A 25,752-nucleotide genomic window follows, 5' to 3' on the forward strand; every position below is an offset into this window, starting at 1 on the left:
AAAATGATCGTATAATCAAAACATATTCGGGAATCTGAAAAAAATATGCATTCACAAAAATAAAAATAAAAATGTGTTCCCTGATTTTTTTAAAATGTTCGTCGATTGGAAAAATGTTTGTTGAGTCAAAAAATGATTTCACAATATTTATCTTTCCTTTCTCACGCAGGGCTTTACTCCCCTGTTTTTCTATTTTTTATTTTTATCTTTTCTTTTCTCATTTTGTTTTTTTCTTATTTGTTATTTAAATTATTTCGGGATTTTAATAATCTAAAAGTTGCAAGTTTTCAAAAAAAATGTTTGAGAAATCATAAAAATATATGTGAATTCAAAATAAAATTTTCAAAAATGTTAATGAATTCGAAACTGGTTCATACATTTAAAAAAATGTAAACAAAACTAATGTTCATGATTTCTTATTTAAATTAATTCGGGATTTTAATATTCTAAAAGTTGCAACTTTTCAAAAAATGTTTGAGAAATCATAAAAATATATGTGAATTCAAAAATGTTAGAAAATCATAAAAGTTTTGCAGATTCAAAAAATGTTGGTGTTTTTGCAAAACTGTTCATAAAATTATAAAAAATCACAATTTTTGGAAAAAATGGTCGGGAAATAAAATCATGTTCATGATTTTGAAAAAATGATCGTGTAATCAAAACTTATTCGGGAATCTGAAAAAAAATATCCATTCACAAAAATAAAAATAAAAATGTGTTCCCTGATTTTTTTAAAATGTTCGTCGATTGGAAAAATGTTTGTTGAGTCAAAAAATGATTTCACAATATTTATCTTTCCTTTCTCACGCAGGGCTTTACTCCCCTGTTTTTCTATTTTTTATTTTTATCTTTTCTTTTCTCATTTTGTTTTTTTCTTATTTGTTATTTAAATTATTTCGGGATTTTAATAATCTAAAAGTTGCAAGTTTTCAAAAAAAATGTTTGAGAAATCATAAAAATATATGTGAATTCAAAATAAAATTTTCAAAAATGTTAATGAATTCGAAACTGGTTCATACATTTAAAAAAATGTAAACAAAACTAATGTTCATGATTTCTTATTTAAATTAATTCGGGATTTTAATATTCTAAAAGTTGCAACTTTTCAAAAAATGTTTGAGAAATCATAAAAATATATGTGAATTCAAAAATGTTAGAAAATCATAAAAGTTTTGCAGATTCAAAAAATGTTGGTGTTTTTGCAAAACTGTTCATAAAATTATAAAAAATCACAATTTTTGGAAAAAATGGTCGGGAAATAAAATCATGTTCATGATTTTGAAAAAATGATCGTGTAATCAAAACTTATTCGGGAATCTGAAAAAAAATATCCATTCACAAAAATAAAAATAAAAATGTGTTCCCCAATTTTTTCTAAAAAGTTCGTCGATTGGAAAAATGTTTGTTGAGTCAAAAAATGTTAATGAATTCGAAACCGGTTCATACATTTAAAAAAATTGTAAAAAAACTAATGTTCATGATTTTTTTGAGAAAATCAAAAATTTCAAAACAAAATTGTCGATTCGAAAAGTGTTCACTGATTCAAAAGTATTTTATGTCTAGGATTTGATTAGTTTTTCGAAAGTCTTTATATATCTTGGCGTTGGGAGTAGTTCGTGGTCAATGAGATTTGTTTTTAAAGTTTAGACGTTCCCTTACGCAACATAATGATAAGTGTGGCATGCACTGGAAATTTCATAGCCTTGTGATTTACCGCGGAATGCATTGTGATCACGTGGACATCGCGACCATCATCGGCTAGGGTGAGAAAAATAAAATAAATGGCAACATGGTGAGACACTATGTTAAAATAGAGTATGCTCATACATCAGGATATTAAGTCATATTTATTTGGTGAGCCATAATTTTTTATCTTCCGTTGCAACGCACGGGCATATTTGCTCCCAATGTGCTTATGATGTAGCACCCGGTGGATCTTTAGCTAGCGTGTATCATCTTACGATAATACAATATGGTATAGATAATCCAGAAGAAGTCTGCATAAAAGTCTTTGCCCAAAAGGATAATCCTAGAATTCCGTCTGTCTTCTGGATTTGGAGAAGTGCCGATATATATATATATATATATATATATATATATATATATATATATATATATATATATATATATATATATATATGGAAAATAGATTCTACCACCTAGTGGTAGTTACCACCATCCCCACTGCCATTCGATTGCATCAAGATATGTGCCTTTCTTAACGGGTCATGGGCACCATAAAATCAGATTTTTTTTATGCCCGATCTGTTTGTTGGACTGAGCTTCCTAATTTTGTGGGGCGCCCAACCTTTTCTCTTGCCGTTTAATATTTCATTCATGGATACACGCTGAATCAGGATGACACAATCCGGTTAGATCTCCCTATCTCTCTCTCTCTCTCTCTCTCTCTTCAAATTCAAATCTGCGTGAGAAGACTAGATCCGCAAAAAGGTAGACGACATCAAGTCGGTGGATCCATGCATGCGTGAGGCAATTGATTCTTCCTTGTTTCTTGATTTTAGTGCACACGCGGTTGATTTTCCTGGGCTGGGTGTATCTAAACTAATTGGAAGGTATTTATTGGAGGTAGAAGTCCCAGTTAAATGCTAATTGGTGTTGCTTCGTCTGATCTCTTTAGTATCACGGATGGGTGAAGAGGATTATCAGCGGGGAGGGGTCCAATATGATGATCCCGTGTGCAAAGACTGACCCAGCATGGCCTTGATGTGCGACTACGGCAAGCGGTTGCGGCGACAGCGGCAACACGACAACGTTCCGGTACGGCGTCGACGAAGAATACATGTGGCTGCGCGTGGACGAATGATGTCGTTGGCGGCGACGATGTACGTGTGAGGACATGGTCACATCATGGTTTGAAAGAAGTTTTGTATGACCGTTCAAATCTAAGCTTCAGGAATCGGTGAAACGATAGTCAAACTACTTGTACTGTTGTACACTATAAATTCTTGTACACTGCATATTTTCTTCTCTTTTTTGCGGGGTTCATACGTTCTCCTTCATTATACCAAATACTACCTTTTAATATACTCATTCTTGGATGAATATACTCTCTATAGTGTAGATGAATATAATCCTCTCTTATACAATCTTTAATAAGGCCGTTGAAGACGGCCATATGGAGTATGTTAGAGGATGAAGTATGCAGTATACACGAAGCCTTTTCGGTAAATTTTGGTGACGAAAGCCATTTAGAATCTGATTTTTGTTTGAGCACGTACTTGATAACTTAATTATACTCAAAAGTAAGAATGATCTACTCTAGCACTTGTCTACTAACCGGGATTTCATATTACCAAGATAAGCATATACTCCATACTCACCCGCAAAAAAAAACATATACTCCATACTCCAGTCTCTAGTTAAATGTGCATACTCCATACTATGTGTATACCACTTAAATGGAAAAGAAGCATGTGTATACAACTAGTGTTCACGTGATTCTATACTGTAAAAATGGAGTATCTATGCCACTGGAAGTATATATTAAATGAACATACGCGACTGGAAGTATACATATACCCAAGAATATACCTTTTCCAAACTACATATACTCCTCAGCACATACCATATACTCCTTTCAATTCCACACTATGTACTCCATACTATATACTCCTTTCAACTCCATGCTACATACTATATACTCATCGCTCCAAAATATACTATTTTCCAAACAATATACTACGTACTATTTTCCAAACAATATACTATGTACTATTTTCCAAACTAGTATGTAGTTCTACATACTCGAGTCAGAAGTATACAACAGATTCCTCAAAAGTAAAATAAGAGATGTTTGGTCCAGCACGTTCAGCTTATAAATATCTTATCCGTTCGTGGTGATGCATTCGGCCGGCCAGGGAAATAGCAGGTTGTTGAACTAACTCACACCATTTATTTAATTATTTAATTAGACGTTTAGTTACCTGCCGGCTATTGGATTCTTTCGCATCCACCAACCCGTTTAGTTTAGAGATAAGAAGAGACACGTGGCGAGCAAACAGCTAGGGGTAACTACCATTGCTTGTAAATAAAATTTGTCATATATATATAGTGTGTTACTATTCATCACCCAGGGTGCAGCATAAGTTATTCTTCACCCGAGGTAATCTTACAATCATTTCATAATTAAATTACGTTTGGAATTAAAATAGTTACATTCCTATTGATTCACTAGGTAAAATTTAACATAAGAAAATAAAAATATAGGTCATAAGACAAGAAAATTGTCAGTTTATGTATAATTTAGACTATGTTTTTACGTTTGTAATTTTACATAATATAAATTTTTTTACGGCGATTATATATATATATTCTTACGGTCCTTTCTGCGTCAGAAATAAGACAAAACTTACGGAACGTAAAATTACGATGCATTGATGGTAAAATAGAGGGGGATGAAGCATAACTATTCCTCACCCAAGGTGACGAATAGCGCGACCCTATATATATATATATATATACACACACACACACACAGACGGTCTATTCTGCTAATATTAGCAGAATAACTATTCTGCACTGCACGCTGAACGCAAGTGCACTGCATCTTCTTTACGTTGGGCACTGCAATGCTTCACGGGAGAACTGCTTCATTTTCCGGTGTTTCCGCCCGCGTGTTCTATGTGGAATCGGGTGTCGCGGGATGATTCAGTTTGTGTCTGCATCTCATTTTAGCTTTATTCTTTCTAATTTACAGGAAAATATACTAGAGTGCTTGCAAATCGAGGGATTTGGCGGACGAGCTTTCTCTGTTCGTTCGTGTTCGCGTCAGATGCGATTTTTTTTGTGCTCGGATGTTGTTATTTAGTAGGAATTGTTTGATTGCGTTCGTTTTAATCGGTCCGTTCACTCTATAATTTGTTAATTTTTAGGAGTTAGTTTTCAATTTCTTGCTATTTTGGTTGTGCGGGCGGGTGAGCTTCGTCCGCTCCTCTGTTCTTGTTGATTTTTTTGATTTTTGCCCATTCACGCGTGTTTGAATATTGTAATTATTGTTGCTGTAGGTTTGAATTCATTGTATTGCGGGTATAATTGTCATTTTTGGAATCGCGGTTTTTAAATGAAAGGTGATGTTGTTCGTCAAGTTGCCATGTCTTCCATGTAAATTTTTGCGGGTGTATTTTTCGATAGTTTAGTGGTTGTACAATTTTTAGGCGAGTTATGGAAGTGCGAGTGAAATTGACACCTCTATCAGTCTATCACATTGTCTGTAGTTTCAGTGCTTTAATTTTATTTGTTGTAGTCGCGGCATACGTTATAGTGCACTGCATTTTCTTTGGTAGCGTACTTCGTTGTAGCTGTATTACAGTGGTTATGGCTGTTTATGAGATTTCTCTTCTTCTTAAACTACATTCCGTGTTCTAGATGACTGCATAATATGCATTTCTGTACTACATTAGCAGTGTTGTTAATTTTCTATTCTGCTATTAGAATGGATGGTCCATGATACGCTTGTGTTAGCTGAATAGTTATTATACGATTTTTTTGAACTGCATACTATGATAATTGTTTTTGAACATCGTATGTTAAGTGCAAAGTTTCTACCATTTGCATTTCCTTGTTACTGTTTCAGATGGCTGCTTTTTGTTATTATTAGTACCACACTATGTGTTCGAGAGAATTGCATTACTGCCAACAGCAACTTTGTCTAAAAAGGATGATAAAATGACGTAGTTGAGGTTGCATACTTTAAATAAGCATCGTTCAAATTGTCTGTTGGACATAATTTTAAAAGCATACAGCATAAGCAAAGCATTAGAAATATTGGTTGCTTCATATTAGACAACGTGGAGTGCAAATATTGTAAACTTGATGGAGTCTTCTTCTTTGTAGAAAAAGACCATGGCCACTTCTCCGGCCTCAAAGCCATTCTGGGAGACAAAATCTTTCCAACCAGTAGTTATGTTGATGCAGTCTTGAGAGTCGATGTGGTAGTCAGCTTCCATGTGTCCATAGCCATTCTTGTGTTCTGTCTCCAAAGTAAGCTTCCCTGAACTCGGAGCATGAAATTTTATTGTGGATGGCAGTTTCTGCATATTGTAATGGGTGGAAAAAGAATTTGTAAGTAAACAGCAAATGTTTTTGTTTTATACTTAATATGATTTGTTTATGTTTACTTAAATAGTTACATACGTATGATTGTATTTTGTAAAGTAGTTGCAATGTATGAACAAACTTATATACGCAATTGACTCCTAGTTTTACTGGGATATATATTATACTGCAACATGTGTGCACTGCAATGTCAGTAACAGTGTACTTCTCCAGCATGTTAAGATAACTGCAACTTATCTACTGACCCTTTTTTTGTACATATGTCGATACATGGTGTGGTACTGAAGAAAGATAGGTGGAAGCATCTAGTCTTAATAGCTAACAGATCTGAACAAGAATACAAATTCTGTTTTGTATTTTTGTTGATATTACTGAACAAATTGATTGAACTATATATTCAGATGTGTATTTGCAGTCTAGATTATGTGCAAAAATTGTGAGTGGAAAAACATACCCAACTTTCCTATAGATCTGCGGTTGTGAGGCGATGAAGAATGGCGCACGAAACCCCCTGTTGGGTATCATCAGGCAGCCGAGCATGCTGCGCCACTCGGTGTTGGTGAGCTGTAGGCCTTCTGCGTAGATGCATGTGTCCACTACCGGAGCCATCCTTGCCAAGCACCCACACTTACAGTCCATGGCGGGTTCAGTGGAATTCCAAAGAAGAGTTGTGGATGGGATGAACCCTAGATCTACGTTTTGAGGAAAATGAGGAACGGGGGGAGGAGTTCTGTTAGTCTGTAGCACGAATGGATAAGTTTTTATGCAACCAATCGAGCAATGGAAGTAATAAATGGTGTGGTTGGCGTTAGGTGGTGGATTGGGTGTGATTCAGTGAACACGAATGCATTTAAGAAGCAACATGACTGCTTACTTGAAAATAGCGAACTGCATTGTCATATCACGGTGAACTACGAACGTGTGGTTGGGCCTGTGTTTGTGTATGGTATGTAGCATTTTTTTATTTTCAGTGGCCTCTCTCTTTTTTTGTTGGCCCTGTGTTCTGGTAGTGAAGACGCAATTGGGCCCAGGTCGGCCTGTGAGCACACGACTGGTTCCCGGTGCGCTGTGTGCGGTCTAATGTTTAGTCCCACCTCGCCCGCGGAAGGCGTGGCCGACATGTTTATAAGCGGTGGCGAGGCATCTGTGTCAAATTCCTCTTGTTACTTATTTGGGCGCTTAAACACGACGCTCGCAGTTGTATGCTCTCTGACCTGTGGGCCCATGTGTGGCCGGCCCCATGCACTGTGACTCAGAACGACTCGCCTTCTGTGGGCGCAGACCTATTACGAGACTGGCTGGGGCCGGTGCCACCTGGGTGGTCATTTTTTTCTTTTTATTTTTCTTTCTTAGGTGTTTTTTTCAATGTCGGGAGCTTGCACTGCATTGATCAGGGTTCTGTACTGCATGTGTACGCATTACGTACTGCATGTACAGTTGCCATTTTTTTGTTTCCGTCTTTTTGCTATTATGTAATCTTTTTCCCAATGTATGGGAGTGCACTGCTTAGTAAATCATATGCGTAATGCGTTGATTATGGTTCTGTACTGCACGTTCATATATTTTCTGTACTTCATTGATTATTTACGTGTTTGCGTTTTTCATTTTCTGGTTTTGCTCTTATGTATTCTTTTTCAAATTTAGGTTCGTGCACCGCTTTGTTGGGTATGTTAAGACTTCATTGGACAGATTCTGTACTGCATTCGTACACAACTTGCACTGCATGCGTCCTGTTTGCACACTGCAACTCTTTTTTCGTTTTCTGCACTGCTCGAATCTAATGATACATTAGTAGACAACAGAAAACAAATTATCACAGATATTCTGTACGACAATTTCATCACCAGCAAGCTAAGTTGAACAGAAAGCAAACTAACATAATCAGAGTTCATCATTACAAAGCGATTGTGCATGGTAAGCAAACTAGGTTCAGCACACAAGCAAACTAACGATACATAAGCAAACAACAGAAAGCAAATTTGATGATAATTCTAAAAGAACGCTGGCATTGTTGGCTCCTGGCCGGCACCATCTTCTTCTTCACCAGTCAGGCTCTCCCCATCCCCAGCTGCTCCTGGCGCGCTTCTTGGGGGGCTCCTCCTTCTCCAGCTTTGCACGGCGAAGGCCGTCCTGGGTGAGGGTGATGCGGTTCCATATCTCATACGCTGCGTAGGCGTCCTTTGCCGCGTACTCGATGTGCCTCCTGGACAGAGGCAGGATGGCCCAACGCTGGTGCTCGTCGTCGGTGATCTTCCTCTTCATGTTGTTGTAGTAGTCGTTGATGAGCACGCCGGAGACGTCTTCGAGGGAGTCCAACGGCTTGGTTGCCTCAGGCACCCTCCACTCCTTCTGGATGTCGACGAAGTTGGCGACCTCCAGTTTGACACGCTCCAGCCTGGTTTTGTCGCCGTCGATGGAGAAGCCTGCAAAGGTGTACCTGGGGTCGGCGAGGAAGTTGTCGAAGACGGTGCACCTTTCACTGTCGCTCATTTAGAAGAGCAGCACCGGGTGATTCTTGCCGATGGAGAGCTGGCAGAGGGCGGGTTTCTGCGTCGCTTCAGGGTCGTTGTCGTACTCGAGATCAATGCCGACGATCTTGTGGCGCTGGAGGCTGAGGTGGCGCTCGTACTGCACGAGGGTGATCGCCATCTGCTTCCTGTCGTTGGTGTGGATGACGTGCAACTTGGTGTTGTCGTGCGCCTCCACGGCGTTGTCGCCCTTGTACTCGTCGGTGAACGTCATCGCCGGTGGCAGGGCTTGGTGCTTTTGGTGGGAGCGCAATGGATACTTGTGTTGTTTGTGGATGAGAAGGCCTTTGGCAGGGGTCTGAATTTAAGGGGAGGGCGCGGGGTGGGATGGCCTCGTCGGATGAACTGCACGATCGTGCTGATGATGCGGTTGTGCGGATCGTGGGTTGGTTTTTGCATCTGTGATCGTGGGCTTGTGGCGATGGAACTTCTTCGATCGGGTGGTTGTATGCGAACGTGTGGTTTTTTTAAGGTGGGTTTGTTTTATTTTTGATCAGCACATTTTTTTTAACCACCATTTTTTTCTATGCGAACGGGCATTTTGTTACGTTTTATACATGCATCCTGTGCGATAATGAACTGCATTAGTATATAGTCCTGCACTGCATCTTCTAGAATTCAGTACTGCACTTGTGTATACATGTGCGTACTTCACTGTTTTTTGAGTTTATTTATTCGTGTAGGGGTAATCGGGAACTGGATTGCCATACCTCACTGCATCGTGTAACGTAATGCACTGCATTGTTTACAGCTACGTACTGCATCTTGTTTTTGCTTGTACCTACTACAATCGCTGGTACGGGACGGGTAGGGAAAGGGGGGGTGGGGGGCCCCCATTTTTTTTAACTTATTGTTTTTTCTTTGTCGGCCTTGTTGGGCCTGTGTTCGGCTAGTTTAGAGACGTACTTGGGTCCAAGTCGGCCTGTGAGCACGGCTTGGTTCCCGTTTCGCTGTGTGTGCGTCCTAATGTTTAGTCCCACCTCGCCCGCGGAAGGCGCGCCCGACCTGTTTATAAGCGCTGGCGAGGCATACTGGTCGAACTCCTCCGTATACTTATCTGGGCGCTTATACACGGCGCTCTTAGCTATATGCTCTATGACCTGTGGGCCCATGTGCAACCGGCCCCATTCACCGTGGCTCAGAACGACTCCCCTTCTGTGGGTGCAGACCTATTACGAGACTGGCTGGGGCCGGTAGCACCTGGGTGGTCAATTTTTTTCCTTTGTTACTTTTTCAACGTTGGGGCGTGCACTGCTTTTTTTAGTAAATCATGTGTGCACTGCATTGATTTAGTTTCAGTACTGCATGTGCACGCATACCGTACTGCACATTTTCTGGGCTACATTTTTGTGCACTGCATCGGTATCATTTTTCTTTATTGTTTTTCCTCTTTCGTATCCTTTTTTTCTTAGTGTACGGGTGTGCACTGCTTTTGTGCTCCTATGCGCACTGCATTCGTCATAGTTCTGTGCTGCAGGTGTACACATTTTGCACTGCGTGCATCCTCCTTTTGCCAAAAAGTTGTGACTGGCTATGCTAATGCTGCGAAAGTGCTTCTCTTTTGCTTTTTTTTATCATGTACTGCACTTCATCCACACATATAGTGAACTTCCTGGTATGAATTTGGAGAACTGCACACATAAAATGGTGTGTGGATTATAATTTTTCAGAGTATTATTTTTTAATGATCTGCGGTTTTGTTCGTGGGAATTGCTGCAGTCAAAGTACACCTTCTTTTTTCATTCCTTTTTCTTTGGTAACATAAGCCTTTATTGATTGTCCTTTATTCTTGGGAACATAATTTCCATTAAGTCCCCTTTAATTTTCAGTTTTGACCTTTTTGCATTCCTCTTATATAAATGAAGGCTAACTTATACCCTTCCTTTGCATTTCATTTCTGCGCTAGCCGCAAGTTCTCTCCTTTCTCCAGCCTATTATTATTTTTTTGCTTTTCTAGATTTTTCTTGCGATGGCTCCAGGCCCCTGTGCGTATCTCTTCTACTGCGGCCATGGTTGTGGTGTGCCGACGCACTGCAATTGTTCAACTTGCTCGCAGGCCCGTCGTGCTCGTCGTGGTGGGAAGGTGTTGTGCCGAACTGGGCGAGCCGAGCAGCTTGCATATGGTACAGTATTCACGGAAGGATTGGATATGGGCCAGATCAATGTTTCTGCGTTCTATTCTGCCTTGATTCGGCGTGGCCTTGGCTGCACGAGTCCTTTTGTCCATCAGCTTACGCCAATAGATGTGGAGACTGACTACAAGATGGTATGATTCATTAGATATGATTTTTTTCTTTGTGTTTTTTTGTATAATTCCATTGCATTCTGAACTTGCAGTATTTTAGGAACGCACTTTTTTCTTTGTTTTTTGAAGTGTACTGCAATGTGTTCTTATTTCTTGTTTTTATTTTTATGCTTGTGTGCATGTAGCTTATGTTTTAGTTTACATGGTTACAATATGTGAACTTCTTATATATTAGCTGAGCACTACATATTTCCACATTTTTCCCAATTTTTTTGGTGTGTACTACATGTAGCTAGTCTATAGTACTGCATGATAGTTCGAAGCGTACTGCATATTTGCAAGTTCCATACTGCATATTGAAATGCATTTTATATGTACTACTTGTTGGACTGTTGTGCACTTCATCTATCTCTTTCACAGTATGAGAATTGTACTGCTAGTTTCGTTCTCAAACAGTTTTATTATTTTTTACAGAAAATTCCTAAACGAGCTGTTAGGTATGTCCGGCTCAAGAAGAAAGGAATTCTTCAAGTTGTTCTTGGTAATGGATACCTTCAACCAGCCAAGTACACTGTAGGCATTGACGGGCGGCTGTGTCTGCACAAAGGGTGGAAGGAATTTGTCAATGATAGTGGCCTGAAGTCTGAGCAAGTTGTTGTCCTCAACTTCTTTGAACTCGAGGATCGTACGGTTAGAATCACGTTTGACGTGATTGGCTAAGGTTATGAGGTTGATTTGTAATAAGTACTTTTGCGTGTTGAACGCTTCATCTTTTTTGATGTGTTTTGTAACAAGCACTTTTGTGATCTGAACCACTTCAATTATTATTCAGTGGGAAATTTGTGTTTACATGGTTACAATATGTGAACTGCTTATATGTTAGCTGAGCACTACATGTTTCCACATTTTTTCCCAATTTGTATGGTGTGTACTACATGTAGTTAGTCTATAGTATTGCATGATAGTTCGAAGCGTACTGCATATTTGCAAGTTCCATACTGCATATTGAAATGCGTTTTATATGTACTACTCGTTGGACTGCAGCGAGCTAACAGCATTTTTTACATGGTTTTTGAATCAAAATGTGTCAATGTTTTACTCAAGACTGCTATATATATGGTATACTCTATATACCATTTTCTCTTTTACATGGTTTAGTTGAATAACTCATAGTCAACGAGAAGTTTGTGTTTACACAAAATTTAAACTGATACATAAGTCATAGAGATAAGCAAACTGCTATGCATACGAATAATTTATTGTCTGTTCATCTATTTGGTCGTTAACCTGCTGCTTCTGCGCGGTGACTGGAGCGTGTCTAACGTCGCACTTTCTTTTGTTTTCCATGGCGGTGTTGCTGGTTCTTGTCTCTGCACCTTTGTGTTTGTAGCCCCCCCGCGTGCTGGTTGATGGCTGCTTTGGTTTTCCAGCGCTGTGGACTGCATCCTTCTTTGCTCCCCGCGTGCTGGTTGATGGCTGCTTTGGTTTTCAAGTGCTGTGAACTGCATCCTTCTTTGATCCCCGCGTGCTGGTTGATGGTGGTTTTCGTTTTCCAGTGCTGTGAACTGCATCCTTCTTTGCTCCTACCTTGTTTTTTGAAAGTGGTGTTGTTCTCGGTTTTTTCTGTACAACAGCATTTCCTTGTGGTGGTCTTATTGACACTGTTTCTTCATGTTCTTCATCCTCTTCACTCTCTTCAGTCTCTTCACTCTCTTCTTCCTCTTCATCATCTTCATCATCTGTTTCTTCATACGCCACTGTTTCTTCAGTTTCTTCACGTTCTTCGTCCTCTTCACTCTCTTCTTCTTCCTCCTCTTCTCCATCTGCTTCTTCATAAGCCATTTCTTCTTCAGTTCTGTCATCATCTTCTTCTTTGATCTCACCTTCTTTGTCTTCCTCATTTTCTGATCTTTTTCTTTTTCTTTTGGGGCAGGTTCTTGAATTGTGTCTCTTCCTCTTTTTGCAGATGCTACAACGTCTCGGTTTCGTCCATTTCTTAGTGTTGTGAGTGGAATTTCTGTTTTGTTGTGCATCTCCATGTCCTCGTTTTTCTTGTTCATTTCTTTTTGTACACGTCCTGGAATTGTGGCCGCTGATTTCATTACATGTCTTGCACCTTCTTATTCCCAGTGGGTGACCATCACTGTCCAGCTCAGGCTGTGGCTTACTGTTTTTGTCATCATTTTTCTCCTTGCATGCCACCTTTTTCTGGGTTGCATCTCCCCCTTTCTTCCTTCCTCTTGTGTTTGAAACAGGAGGTGGAAGAATTGTTTCTTTTTTGATAGCACCAGTTCCGATGTGTTCAGTATTTTCTACTTGCTCGGCATTATTGTCATGCTGGGATTTCTCTGCTTGCTTTAGTTTTGCTTCTTCTTCTTCTTCTTCATTGAGCACGTCAACTTCGTCTATCAGTGCCCTCATACCAGACAACACTCTGTGGCACCCAGCTTCGGACCTTGTCGCTCTGTTTGTAAGGTCCATTGCTATTTCTATCAGCAATTTTCTACGGCAAAAAAGCGAGGTTCCATCTGGTGCTGTTTGTTCGTAGTCTCTTCTGTCAAACGTTGCATCTGATCTTGCGTTACGGGTGTATCTTTTCATGATGTACACCTCAGGAATGTTGAGTACTCTCAAATGAGAAAGCATGCATAAGACATGGACGCAGAAGAGGCCTGCAGACAAACACATGATTATTTTTTTGTTCTGTAAGTGAACTGCATGAAATTAGTAAACATATATTTTTTTCATTATTTGTTCATTTTTTAAAGAAGTGAACTTCATTTAGTTTTGTGAATTACACATGTATATGTACTTTTAAAGTTCAGTAAGTTAGCTTTCGTGCATGACTATGAGAATCTAGAATTTTTTTTGCTAGGAGTCTCACCTGTGTGTGTCTAGAGTTTGCACTCACATTCGTAGACACCTTTCTCTTCATCGGCGACCACTTGGAAATTATGCCTTGGCCAGTCAAATGCATCCGATCTGTTGTAATGGTGTACGAGATACTTTGTCGGGTTCTCAGGGCACCGTTCTGCTCTGAATGCAGTGCTACGGTAGAGTGTTTCTTTGAAATTTGCAAACACTGCCCTTGTATACACTTTTGATAGCTGAACTTCGAAGCCAAACTTTGTTGTTGTTTTTACCTCTGACTGCATGATCACAAATGCACTGTTACGATCCAGAGAAATGAAAAAATTGTTTGTTTTTGTAGTCATATTTTTAAGCAGTTTTGATTGACATTTTGTTTACCTCATTTGCTACTGTCTCTGCGTGCTCGACGGCCTTCCTGGTCTGAATGCACTTGTCCACCTGCTGAGCAAACAGATGGAGATCATGCTTCTCCCTAACAAAATTTTTCTTCAGTATGCGGTTCATGCTCTCGCTTCTCTGTGTGGAAGTCATCCGAGCACAGAAAATTTCCTTGTAGTAAGCTGAGATCCACTCGTGCCTGTCATCCCATAGTGAATTCATCACTTCGTCGTCTTGCAAGTTGTACCTCTGAATGAGGTTCTTCCATGCTCGTTCAAATTCTGACGGCATTAGTGGGTGGTTCAGCACTGCATTGAGTTCGTCCTTGAGCTTCTCGTGCGCCTTATACAGCAAGGCGAGGTGGTCCTTGTACTTCTTCATGATACGCCACCGACACAGCTTATGCAGAGTTTGTGGGAGGATAGTTTTTAATGCTGCCTTCATCGAAGAACACTAGTCTGAGAAGAGACAAACAATGTTTTTTTATTAAGTTGTTTGTGTGTTTGCAAGATAGATGAAAGAAATATAAGTGCACAAAACAAAACAAAACGTAAGTATGCAGGTGTTTTTTATTTTTTGTACCTGTGAGCATGCAGATTGACGGCTTGTTGTTCATACACCTCAGAAAGGTTTTGAAAACCCACTCAAATGATGGTATTGTTTCATCTCGCACGAGTGCAACAGCAAATATGGTGCTCTGTAGATGATGGTTCACCCCCACAAACACTCCCAGCGGCATGTGGAATTTGTTAGTTTTATACGTCGTGTCAAATGTAACGCAGTCTCCAAAATCTTCATACGATCCTCTGCAACTTGCGTTCGCCCAAAAGACGTTTCTTACACGGTTATCTGCATCAACGTCATAATCATAGAAGAACTCTGGGTTTATCTTTTGCATTTTCTCGAAGAAATTCAGAAGTTTCTTGACATCATCTTCAGACTCTTCTCTGGCAAACTTCTGTTTCCTGCATTTTCAGAGACAATGCAAACTTATCTCACCAAACAGGGAATAATTACAAACAGAATGCTCAAGAGATATGCTCTGTTATGTGCTTACCTGTGTACCCAGTCGCGGCTAGTATGTCCCATGTACTGCAGACCACCGGACATACGCGATAGCGTCGACATCATCTGAGCATGTGTGCGGTTGTCCAGTTGCATGTCTTTCACTAACTGGTCTATCAAAGGATCGTCTTTTTTGTGCGATCGCATGTGCAAAAGCATCCCGGGGCTTTCCAGCATCTTGTGATTGTGGTTGAGTTGAACCATTTCTATCACAAATTTGCCATCCTTCCTTTTTTGACTCTAATCTTTGCATTGCAGCCAATCCTTTTTGATGTCTTCTGACGTACCCGGTGATAATCTGACACAACCTGCTTGTGGACCCCTTCTCTTGAGCAGACAATGTAGGCATTTGTCCTGTGTTTTGCCCTCTTGCGTATACCAAACCCTGCACATCTTGCATAATTGTTGTAAAAGTCCCATGCCTTGTCGTACGTGGTGAATTTCATTCCAGCAGCAGGTATGAGGTTCAGCGGCATGTTTTTATCCTGCATTAATTGAAATGCTATATGAGAAAATTTGTTCTGTTCTGTTTTTTGAATACGAGGAGTGCATACGAGTTTAATAAAGCATTTGCAATGTTCCTAACCAAAGCTCACAAGAAATATCAGTGTGCACTGCAATGTTATCTGAATGGACTGCAACTATTTATTTTTTCAGACCATAAACTTACATGTGTGTAGAGTCGTTCGCCTGATGGTGTTTGCAGCTCGCCGGGTTGTATTGGACATGGCGGGGTTATAGCAGACGTGTGTAGTTCAGGATCTCGTGGCGGTAATAGTGAGGAGGATTTGTACCTGCTGTTTACTTTTGACCGAGGCACCGTTGGTGGCCGCAGCATCGAAGTTGATGCAGCAGGTCTGGTTGGAGCTCTGTTTTTCAGTGCAGCAGGTGGACGCTGAGCTCTGTTTTGGGGTGCGGCAGGTGGACGTGGTGGTAATCCAGTGTTGTGACGATGTCTCGGTGGATTGGTTTGAAAATTTTGGAGCAGTGGCACATCATCATAGACATAATCATCATCTGCTGCAACATCGTGTTCAACTGCGTCATCATTGTCTGTTCGGACATGCTGTCCAAACATAGTGAACTCGTGCTTATACTCTGGTTTGAGAACTGTTATCGGCTCATCTTCATCGTCATCGTCTTCATCATCGCGTTGGTGAGTGCCTTCCCAGACGAATGTGACATCATCGTCATCTTCAACTACATCTTCGTCATGTGAAAAATCTTCTTGTGGAGAGTACTGCACCCTATTTGTCATCGTGAAGAATCCACGAGGAATCTCAGGGGTAACCCAGCCAGTATCTCTTTCAGAAGAATATCCACTCTTCTGAAAGTTGTTGTTCTCGGTGCTGTCAATTATGCGCGGCATTTTGTATCTGCTGAACGTCATCTCCTGCACACAAAATGACCGAGCCGCATTGTCAGGTTAAATGAACTGAATCATGCGAACTGCAATGTGTTCAAAATGGTACTGCCGAAGCATTGCATGGTGACTGCATCACCCCGCAAGGTGAACTGAAGCAACCGCACTGCATCATTATCTGTAATGAACCTATACAAGCGTACTGCATTTTCCTCCACAACAAACTGAAGCAACCGCACTGCATAGGTTTTGTACTGCATAATCGCGCGCTGTACTGCTTGTACTACTTTGTCTATGATAACTACACTGATATGGTTGAGGAAGTGTACTGCTTACCTTGTGATGTAGTGATTCCTTGCGTTTACAGGAGGAAGTTCCCTTCTCGTCCGCCTGCACAACTTTCACGTTCGCCCGTGCAGTCCACTTGCCCTTCAGAAGTTCATGGGCGGTCTGGACGTTGCTCAAGGTGAACGGGGCAGACTTATTCCAAGAAGCTACCATGGATGAAGCAACCTTGCGCACACTCCTCCTTGCTCGAATTGGTTTGATGTCGAGGCGGCACCAATCCACATCTGATGAAGTACAGCTAATTGCAGGCCCGGAGGAGTTCGGTGGCGGCGCTACCGAGCTGCTGCCGTGGAAGAAGGCCGATAGGCTGGTGTTGCTCGGTGCCTGCCGCAGAAGAAGGCCGAGAGGCGACGGGCGGCGTCGCTGCCTGGCCGCCGTCGCGGAAGAAGGCCGGGAGGGGAGGGGCGGCGTCGCTCCCAGGCCGCCGCCGCGGGAGAAAGCGGGGAGGGGAGGGGCGGCGTCGCTCCCAGGCCGCCGCCGCAGAAGAAGGCCGGGAGGGGAGGGGCGGCGGCTCGCCCAGGCCGCTACCGCGGTAGAAGGCCGGGAGGGGAGGGGCGGCGGCGCGATCTTGGTGGTGTGAAGAATAAGGCGTTTTGGTGTGCAGAATAAGGTCTTAAGGGGTGTTATCATAATAGACCCACCCTATATATATGTATTGTGTATGTCCGTCGAACCATGGCTCTCAATTGATGTCGAGAAACTCCGTCTAGGGTCGTAGGTGTCCCACATGTTCTCGATAATGATCTTGTGTGGCCTTTGTGTGGGGTGGAAGTTGTCGAACAAGACATGCTTGCATACGTCATGCCACACCGCCATGAACCATAAGTCGCAGAGATTCCTCACCTCGATCAACGCGATCCCACAACACCTGAGAGTCATCTCCGTAAGCCCCCACCGCTCCCCACCCTCTTGCTACCATTGAGAGATGCTTTTCATGTATGAAACTGATCAATACATACATGTGCAATCGCCTTAATGATGACAACTTGAGTGACAATGTTATTTGTTAAAAGGTCACCAATGCAATGACCAAGTGGTTGAGTATTTCATTGCTCGGAGGAAGAGAATATACTAAAGGTAATTTTCAAAATTTTACAAATTTAAGTACTTTGATTTGGGAATTTTATTATGTACTTGAAAATTCAATTATATTTTTTATCTTGTAGGTTATTGAACCTTGATGTGTGATGATGTGTTTTGGAATTTGGAAATGCAAGACGTACTTTTCAAGTAATTTTGTTCTCTACTTTATTATTATATTAAGCATTTTGACTGTTGCATTTTATTTTTATACATCGACTTCTATTATGTTTGGTTATTCGTGTTACTAGTTGTGAACATACCTTTATTCAATACATTGTTACTTGAAAATTATACACCATGGTGATTGGTGAAGTGATGCATCAGGTTAACATTAGCTCCAGCTCCGCCCTAGGCGAGGAGTTTCTCGGGAGTGTAGTTTTTTTTGAGGCAATCTCGTGAAGCTTTATTAAACTGCAACAATGTTTACAGAGATAAAAGATAGATTGCCGGGGTGTCCTAACCAAACATGGCGGCCCACCCCTAGCTTCAAAACATGCTTCGCTAGATTGTGAGCTTCGAAATTCGAGCTCCTAAATTCATGTCCAAAGTTGCAAACTGCAAAAGAAACACTGTGCTCCAAGATTTCATGTAGAATGGCTCCATAACTAGTGGGGTTCCTTCGCTTGAGATCTTCAACTACAACCTTACAATCAAAAGCAAGGTGAATGTACTGCACATTCAGATCATCAGCAAGTGCTAGCCCTTCCCTTATCGCAAGAGATTCCAACGTTGGAGGGTCGCTCATGCCCCTGATCACAATCGCTGATGCACCCAGGAAACCACCATTGTGGTCGCGACATATGGCAGCCGCCACCCCTCTGCCTCGAGCCACGGCGGCATTGACATTTATATTACTGCAACCACTCGACGGAGTGATCCAGCTGGTTGGCCGAACGGTAGTTTGCTGCCTCCTCTCCGGCCCTAGTTCTGCTATGGTTTTAAGATCTCTCAAGTAAGACTTGATGAACTGATCTATGGACTGAGAGCTCTGAAATACATCCTCATAAATCGCCTTGCGACTTGCTCGCCAAATGGCCCATAAGGTCACCACTAAGACAGTGTACTCCTCCTGGCTCAGTACATCATGCAGGTTAAAGAGCCAGTTCCTTGCGTTGTTCTCAGCATTCATGCTTATATGCTCTACCAGCGATTGGTCAGATAGTGCCCATATGCATCTTGAGTTTGTACATTCAAGGAGAGCGTGTCTCCAAGAATCATCTTGCCCGCACAGGGCACATGTTCTTGTTGTGGACATATTTCGATGATGGAGGAGATCCATTGTGGCGTCGAGTGCCTTGCTAAACGCCAAAGAAAAACCTTCAGTTTAGATGGCACCTTTGTATGCCACAATTTAGACCATGCCCTGCTATTATCTCGAAGATCAGAAGCTCCTGCATTCTCTTCCATCCAGTTCTCCCTATGCTCCTTTTTGTTTAGCAATAAGTGATAGGCTGACTTGACCGTGAACCTACCATTGCATTCCCCGATCCAGGCCCAGAAATCCTCAACTGCCCTCGTGCAAAGGGGAAGCACAAGGATTGTGTCAACGTCAAAGGGCAGGAAGTTCGCCCGAATAACATCTTCTCGCCAAGTAGCCGTGGTGTTGTCAATAAGTTCTGCGACCATAGTAGGTGGGTTGTCAGTTAACGAGGTGATCGGCCGCATCGGCCCCATCCTGGGAAGCCAGTTAGTATTCCAAATGTGTGTGGTTGCCCCATTCCCTATTCTCCTGATTACTCCCTGCTTCAAAATCTCTCTTCCATCCAAAACCGAACGCCAAATCTGTGAAGGATTGTTACCCAGTTCTGCTTCCATGAATGATGTGTTTGGGTGGTAGGCCGCTTTAAGCAATCTTGCACTAAGAGATAGTGGTTCCACGAGCAACCTCCACGCTTGCCGAGCCAGCAAAGATAAGTTAAAAATCTTGATATCTCTGAAACCCATTCCTCCCAGATATTTCGGCTTTGTCATAACATCCCACGAGATCAACGCAGGCTTTCTCTTTCCCCTCTTACCGCCCCAGCAAAATTGGCGGATGATAGCGTTGATGTTGTCACACAAACCTCATGGTAGTCTGAAACATGCCATAGAGTACACCGGTATTGCTTGTGCTACCGATTTTATTAGCACTTCCTTCCCTGCTGCAGATAGAAGCTTCTCCATCCACCCTCTGATTTTTTCCCAAACTCTGTCGCGCAGATATTTAAACGTTCCCATCTTGGACTGTCCAACATCTGTGGGCATACCCAAGTAACGGTCACTTAGAGATTCATTATGAACATTCAAGTTTTGCTTGATGTTATCTCATAGAGCTTGAGGGCACCCCTTGCTAAAAAATATAGACGATTTTGCGTGATTGATTCTCTAACCATAAGCATTGCAGTAAGTTTCCAGAAGGTTTGAAACCCTATTCGCACCTTGATCACTTGCCTTGAAAAGCAGCAGGCTGTCGTCAGCAAACATAAGATGATTAATCGGTGCTGCGGAAGCTGCCACCTTAATCCCCTCAAATACGGACGAATGAGAACTTGTCTTTAAAAGGCACGAAAGGCCCTCTGCTGCAATCAAGAAAAGGTAAGAAGAGATAGGATCTCCCTGTCTAATATCTCTGCTTGAAATAAACTCTTCTAACTTTTCTCCATTAAAAAGAACTGAGAAAGAGACTGACTGAACCATACCCATGACTGTCTGCACCCAAGGTTGTGCAAAGCCCAGTTTCTCCATCATTGCACGCAATAAGGCCACTCTAGCCTATCGTAGGCTTTCATCATATCCAGCTTCAAAGCACAAAAGCTATTAGATCTGGCTCTGCTTCTCTTCATAAAATGAAGACATTCGTAGGCACATATGATATTATCTGTTATTAGCCTACCGGGGACAAACGCCGACTGCTCCTCCGATATGATGTCAGGGAGAATCACTTTTAGCCTGTTTGACACCACTTTGGAGGCAATTTTGTAGATTACGTTGCACAAACTTATAGGCCGAAACTGAGAGAGTTGAGTTGGATTAAGAACCTTTGGGATGAGTACCAGGACAGTGTCATTGATGCATGCTACCTCCTCCTCCCCTTTCACTATTCTCAAAACTGCCTTTGTCACTTCCTCTCCACATATATCCCAGTGCCTTTGATAAAAATGTGTGGGGAAACCATCCGGGCCCGGGGCCTTTGTTGGCATCATCTGGAACAATGTTGTTTTTACCTCCTCAGTTGTGTAAGGTGCTAGGAGAGTAGCATTCATCTCATCCGAGACCTTTCTGGGCACTTGTGACAGCACATGTTCCACACCTGACACCCCTTCTGAAGTATAGAGGTTTTTATAAAACTCTGTAACCATGTTTCTGAGCTCCGCTTGATCCTCTGTTGGCACGCCCAAAGAGTTCATTAGTGCCTTAATCATGTTCTTCTTTCTTCATTGGCTAACACGAAGATGGAAGAACCGTGTGTTTCTGTCCCCCGCCGAGAGCCACTCCAACCTCGACCGTTATCTCCACATAAGCTCCTCTCTGTGGTACAATTCAACCAAGTTTTCGTTGATCTTAAGCTCAATGCGAGATGGTGCAATCCTCGCCGAGTCACTTCGTAGACGTTCGAGCTCAATTTTAAGCTTTCGGATTTCATTCTTGACCGACCCAAAAGTGGTCTTATTCCACCTCCCAGCTTAGCCCTGAGCCCTGCCATCGCCGCTGCTTGACCTCCCTCTGTCCATCGTGCCAGAATAGTTTCTGACCATGTTTCATGAGCTTCCCACATGACCTCATACTTGAACTCTCTCCTTCTGTTGGGTGGGCGAGTCCCTTGATAGTTCAAGATGATGGGGCAGTGGTCTGAAGTTGCTGATGTCGGATGCTTGAGTTGAGCTTCTGGAAACAGCTCGTTCCACTCCACCGTGGCTAAGGCCCGATCGAAACGAACCCTGGTGTACCTGCCACCAGTAACCTTCTTCTCGAACGTCCAAAACGGCCCCTGGTATCCCACATCCATCAGCATGCACACGTCAGTCGTGTCCCTGAAGCCCTGTATCTGCGCATTGCTCCTCTCTCCAATGCCCACTTGTTCATCCGGACGCAAAACTTCATTAAAATCTCCTATGCAAACCCATGGAAGATCCGATAAAATGATGATTCCCTTCATTGTGTCCCAAGTCCTATGCCTTAGGCTTGTTTGAGCTTCACCATAAAACAGTGTCAAGCTCCACTTTTCCCTATCTGGTTCGTCAACAGAACAGTCAATGTGATAAATAGAATAACCAAGAATTTCAATATTTATTGGGTTATTCCAAAAAAATCCCTAAACCACCACTTCTACCCTGGCTACTTACAGCATAGCCATTGTCATAGCTGATAGATCCAGCTAGATTTTCTACCCTTGTTCTACCTATTTGAGTCTCAACAATACAAAGAAAGGTAGGCGCAAAGTTACACGCTAAATCGCTTAGTTCTCAAACTGTCGCGGCCTTGCCCGCCCCATGACAGTTCCAGCTTAAGATACTCATTGTGCCCGGTGGTACTCCTCGGGGGAGCCCGCCGATGTTGCATTGGATGTTGTTGCTTCAACTGCACCACTCTTGTCATTGCTTGTCCCTGCCATCGTCTCCGGATCATCCTCAGCCCTAGCTTTCTTTGGCCTCTTGCTCTCTTTCCTGGGCGAGACATATACAGGGGGAGGGGAGGGACTATTGCCTGCGTGACTACCAGTTCCCTCGACTGACTTCCATCAGCCCCATCTACCTCCGACGAGCTAGCTCCATTTTCAACAGATAACCTTTTGTGTGAAAGCTGGGCATGATCTGGCTCAGCCCCCTCCTCCAAAGGGATTTTGCTTGCGACATCTACATCATCTCTTGCTCTGTCCACTGCAGCCGACCCATCTGTCTCTGGATGTTGCTGACGTGCGTTGAAACGCCAACTCTGATTTGGGTTGTAGGCTTCACGACCCCTTCCACGTCCACTTGATCTTGCTCCTCCCCTCCCGTGTTGTGGGGTAGAGTTCCCCCGTCCTGCAGTCCTGAACCGTGTAGAATCCGCATACAGGAAATCTCCCCACTCAAACTTTGATTCATCATGCTCTCCCTCTCCACACTCCTCGTGCCAATGCCCAAATTCGCCGCAGTTAAAGCAGAAGACAGGTAGCTTTTCATATTTGACCTTGTACCGGACCCTTTCTTCTCCCTTCTTCCCTATGACAAACCTCTTGATCTTTGCGTTAATGTCAACCTTCACCCTAACCCCGACAAACTCGCCAAAAAAGCCTGCTGGTAGCTTCAACTGCACCTCTTGCACCTCCCCAATCCTGGTTGCCAAGCCTTTGACAGCTGGCTCGATCAAGAACTTATCAAGCAGGCCATGGATTTGTGCCCAAACAGCTAGCTTGTCCAGTCTAAACGATTCTAGGTTTTTAAAACCGTCATACTCCTCCAATATCATAGCCTGATCTCTGAACAACCATGGGCCTTCAAATATCGCCTTGTTCCAGTCTCCCAGGCATCCGAACTGCGCTGTGAAGAGATTAGCCTGGATTTTTGTAAGTGCATCTAGTGCCACCCCTAGTTGGTTTTGGAGTATTGACGACAAACCTAGTTGAGGGACTAATGTGTTTGTGAGAATTGCAGAATAACACAGGTAGAAGTCCCTCATGATTCGGTTTTACTACTAGAGATGACCCCTAAAACTTTATGAAGACATTAAAGTCAAAGGTGGTATATGAAGATATTCACATTGAAGACTATGACAAGAGAAGACACGATATGAAGCCTATGGAGCTCGAAGACTTAGATCTTTCGTAGTTATTTTTCTTTTGTGTTGAGTCATAGGAACCACCGTACTGTTAAGTGGGGTCGAAGAGAACCAATCAGAATGACTGAAGTGATGCCTAAACCAAAAACCTATGTCTTCGAGTGAAGACTATGAGAGCGAATATTGTCCAGAGTCGGACAAGTCAGCTTTGCTTGTAGCCCAAGTAAAGTTGTCGTGTGATTTTGAAATCTGACCGTTGGGACACGTGTCAGTTCCTTAGTGATCCAGGGTCATTTCGGACAAATCAGGTCGGGTTGCCAAGTGGCTATAAATAGCCCACCCCCAACAACCATAAACGGTTGGCTGCTCAGATTGAGAGTATGGCTTTTGTCGTTTGAGAGCAACCCACCTCGAAGCCTTTGAGAGAGAATTCCTTGTGAGGATAAAAGCCCTAACCACCAGAGCCAGAGAGAATTGGGCATCACTTAAGTCTTCTTGTCTGTGTGATCTGAAGACTTATTACACTTGAGGACTGTGCATCCTCCGGACGGTTAGGCGTCGTGTTCTGAGCATCCAAGAGACATTGTGGATTGCCGGTGAACGAAGTCTGTGAAGGTTTGGGAGTCTACCTTGAAGACTTACCAGAGTGATTGGGCGAGGTCTATGTGACCTTAGCTCAAGGAGAATACGGTGAGGACTGGGTGTCCTGAGCTGCGTGTTCAGGACTGGGTGTCCGGGACTGTGTGTCCTAAGGTTTAAATACCTAGCCGCTCCAACCAGACGTACAGTTGTCACAGCAACTGGAACTGGTCCAACAAATCATTGTCTTCAACGAGTCATTGGTTTCATCTTCACTTCACTTTACTTACTGTTCCTACTTGTGAAGTCATTGTATGTTTGCTCTATCATTTGTCTTCACTGAGTGACTGTGTGTTCTGTTTGGCTTCACAATATCTTCCAACCTGATCCTTACTACCTAGCTGCTATTAGTCTTTGTGCTTCCACTTCATTGAATACTTGACTATGGTTTGCCTAGTGTAGTCTACCTTCCGCTGCATGGTAATAGGTTTGATTTTTATCGTTTGTCTTCAAAACTCCCATGTTCTGAAGACTTTCATAAAAATTGCCTATTCACCCCCCCTCTAGTCGATATAACGCACTTTCAATTGGTATCAGAGCAAGGTGCTCCCTTGTTCTGTGTGATTCGGTTTAACCACCTGGAGTTTTAGCTATGTCGACTACAGGGATAATTAAAGTCTCCGCTGCGTGCCCCGTCTTTGATGGAACTGAATATCCCTACTGGAAGAATAAGATGCGCATGCATCTTGAAGCCATTGACGTCGACCTATGGTATGTCGTCGAGAACGGCCTTCCCAAGGCTGGAGAAGGTGTCACTGCTGCTGATGTCAAGAAATTCGTTCAACTGGACTCTACTGCCAAGAATATCATCTGTGGTCATCTGACCAAAGGACAGTATGGCCGTGTGAGTGCTTTGAAGACATCCAAGCTGGTCTGGGACTGGCTCTCCAAGGTCAATGAAGGCATCTCAACCCAGAGAGATCAGAGAATCAGTGTCCTTCGCAACCTCTTCAACCGCTTCAAGCGAAATGACAATGAGAATGTCCAGCACACATTTGACCAACTCACTGACATCACAAATGAGCTTCAAGCCCTTGGCGCCACTGAGATTACCAAACACGAAGTCGTCAAGACGCTGCTGAGATCACTTGATAGTTTGTTTGACATCCTGGCCCTGATGATTCAAGAACGTCCTGATTTCAAGACACTCGATCCGTCTGACATACTTGAGAGGCTCAACACACATGAGTTTCAGCTTTCGGAGAAAAGAGATATCTACGGTCCAAACTATGGGCGAACTCGTGCCTTGAAGGCAAAAGCTGTCTCCCCATCTGAAGAAGAATCTGACATCAGTTCTGATGACCCTGAAGACATTGGAAGGGAACTTGCTATGCTTGTCAAGAAGTTCCAAAAATTCACCAAGAAGAAAGGCTTCAGAAAGTCTTCCCGATCAAATTCAAGGAATGATGAAGCTCCTGCTC

At 42.5% G+C, this 25,752-nt stretch overlaps 1 protein-coding gene and 1 pseudogene across 1 annotated transcript; both read right to left on the bottom strand.

Moving 5' to 3' along the window:
* Positions 1–8,115: 8,115 nt before the first annotated feature.
* LOC147977398 (uncharacterized) lies at positions 8,116–8,817 on the bottom strand (annotated as a pseudogene).
* Positions 8,818–15,371: 6,554 nt separating this feature from the next.
* Positions 15,372–16,531, bottom strand: LOC147977399 (uncharacterized). Its single transcript, XM_087521155.1, has 2 exons — positions 15,833–16,531; positions 15,372–15,647 (listed from the first exon to the last, which is right to left on the bottom strand). Exons 1-2 carry the CDS (start codon positions 16,529–16,531, stop codon positions 15,372–15,374), a joined length of 975 nt encoding a protein of 324 aa, XP_087377281.1.
* Between the last annotated feature and the right edge of the window lie 9,221 nt (positions 16,532–25,752).

The sequence above is a fragment of the Triticum urartu genome, chromosome 4A (genome assembly GCF_056163025.1).
Source record: "Triticum urartu cultivar PI428250 chromosome 4A, HENAU_Tu73, whole genome shotgun sequence".
Lineage (NCBI taxonomy): Eukaryota > Viridiplantae > Streptophyta > Magnoliopsida > Poales > Poaceae > Triticum > Triticum urartu.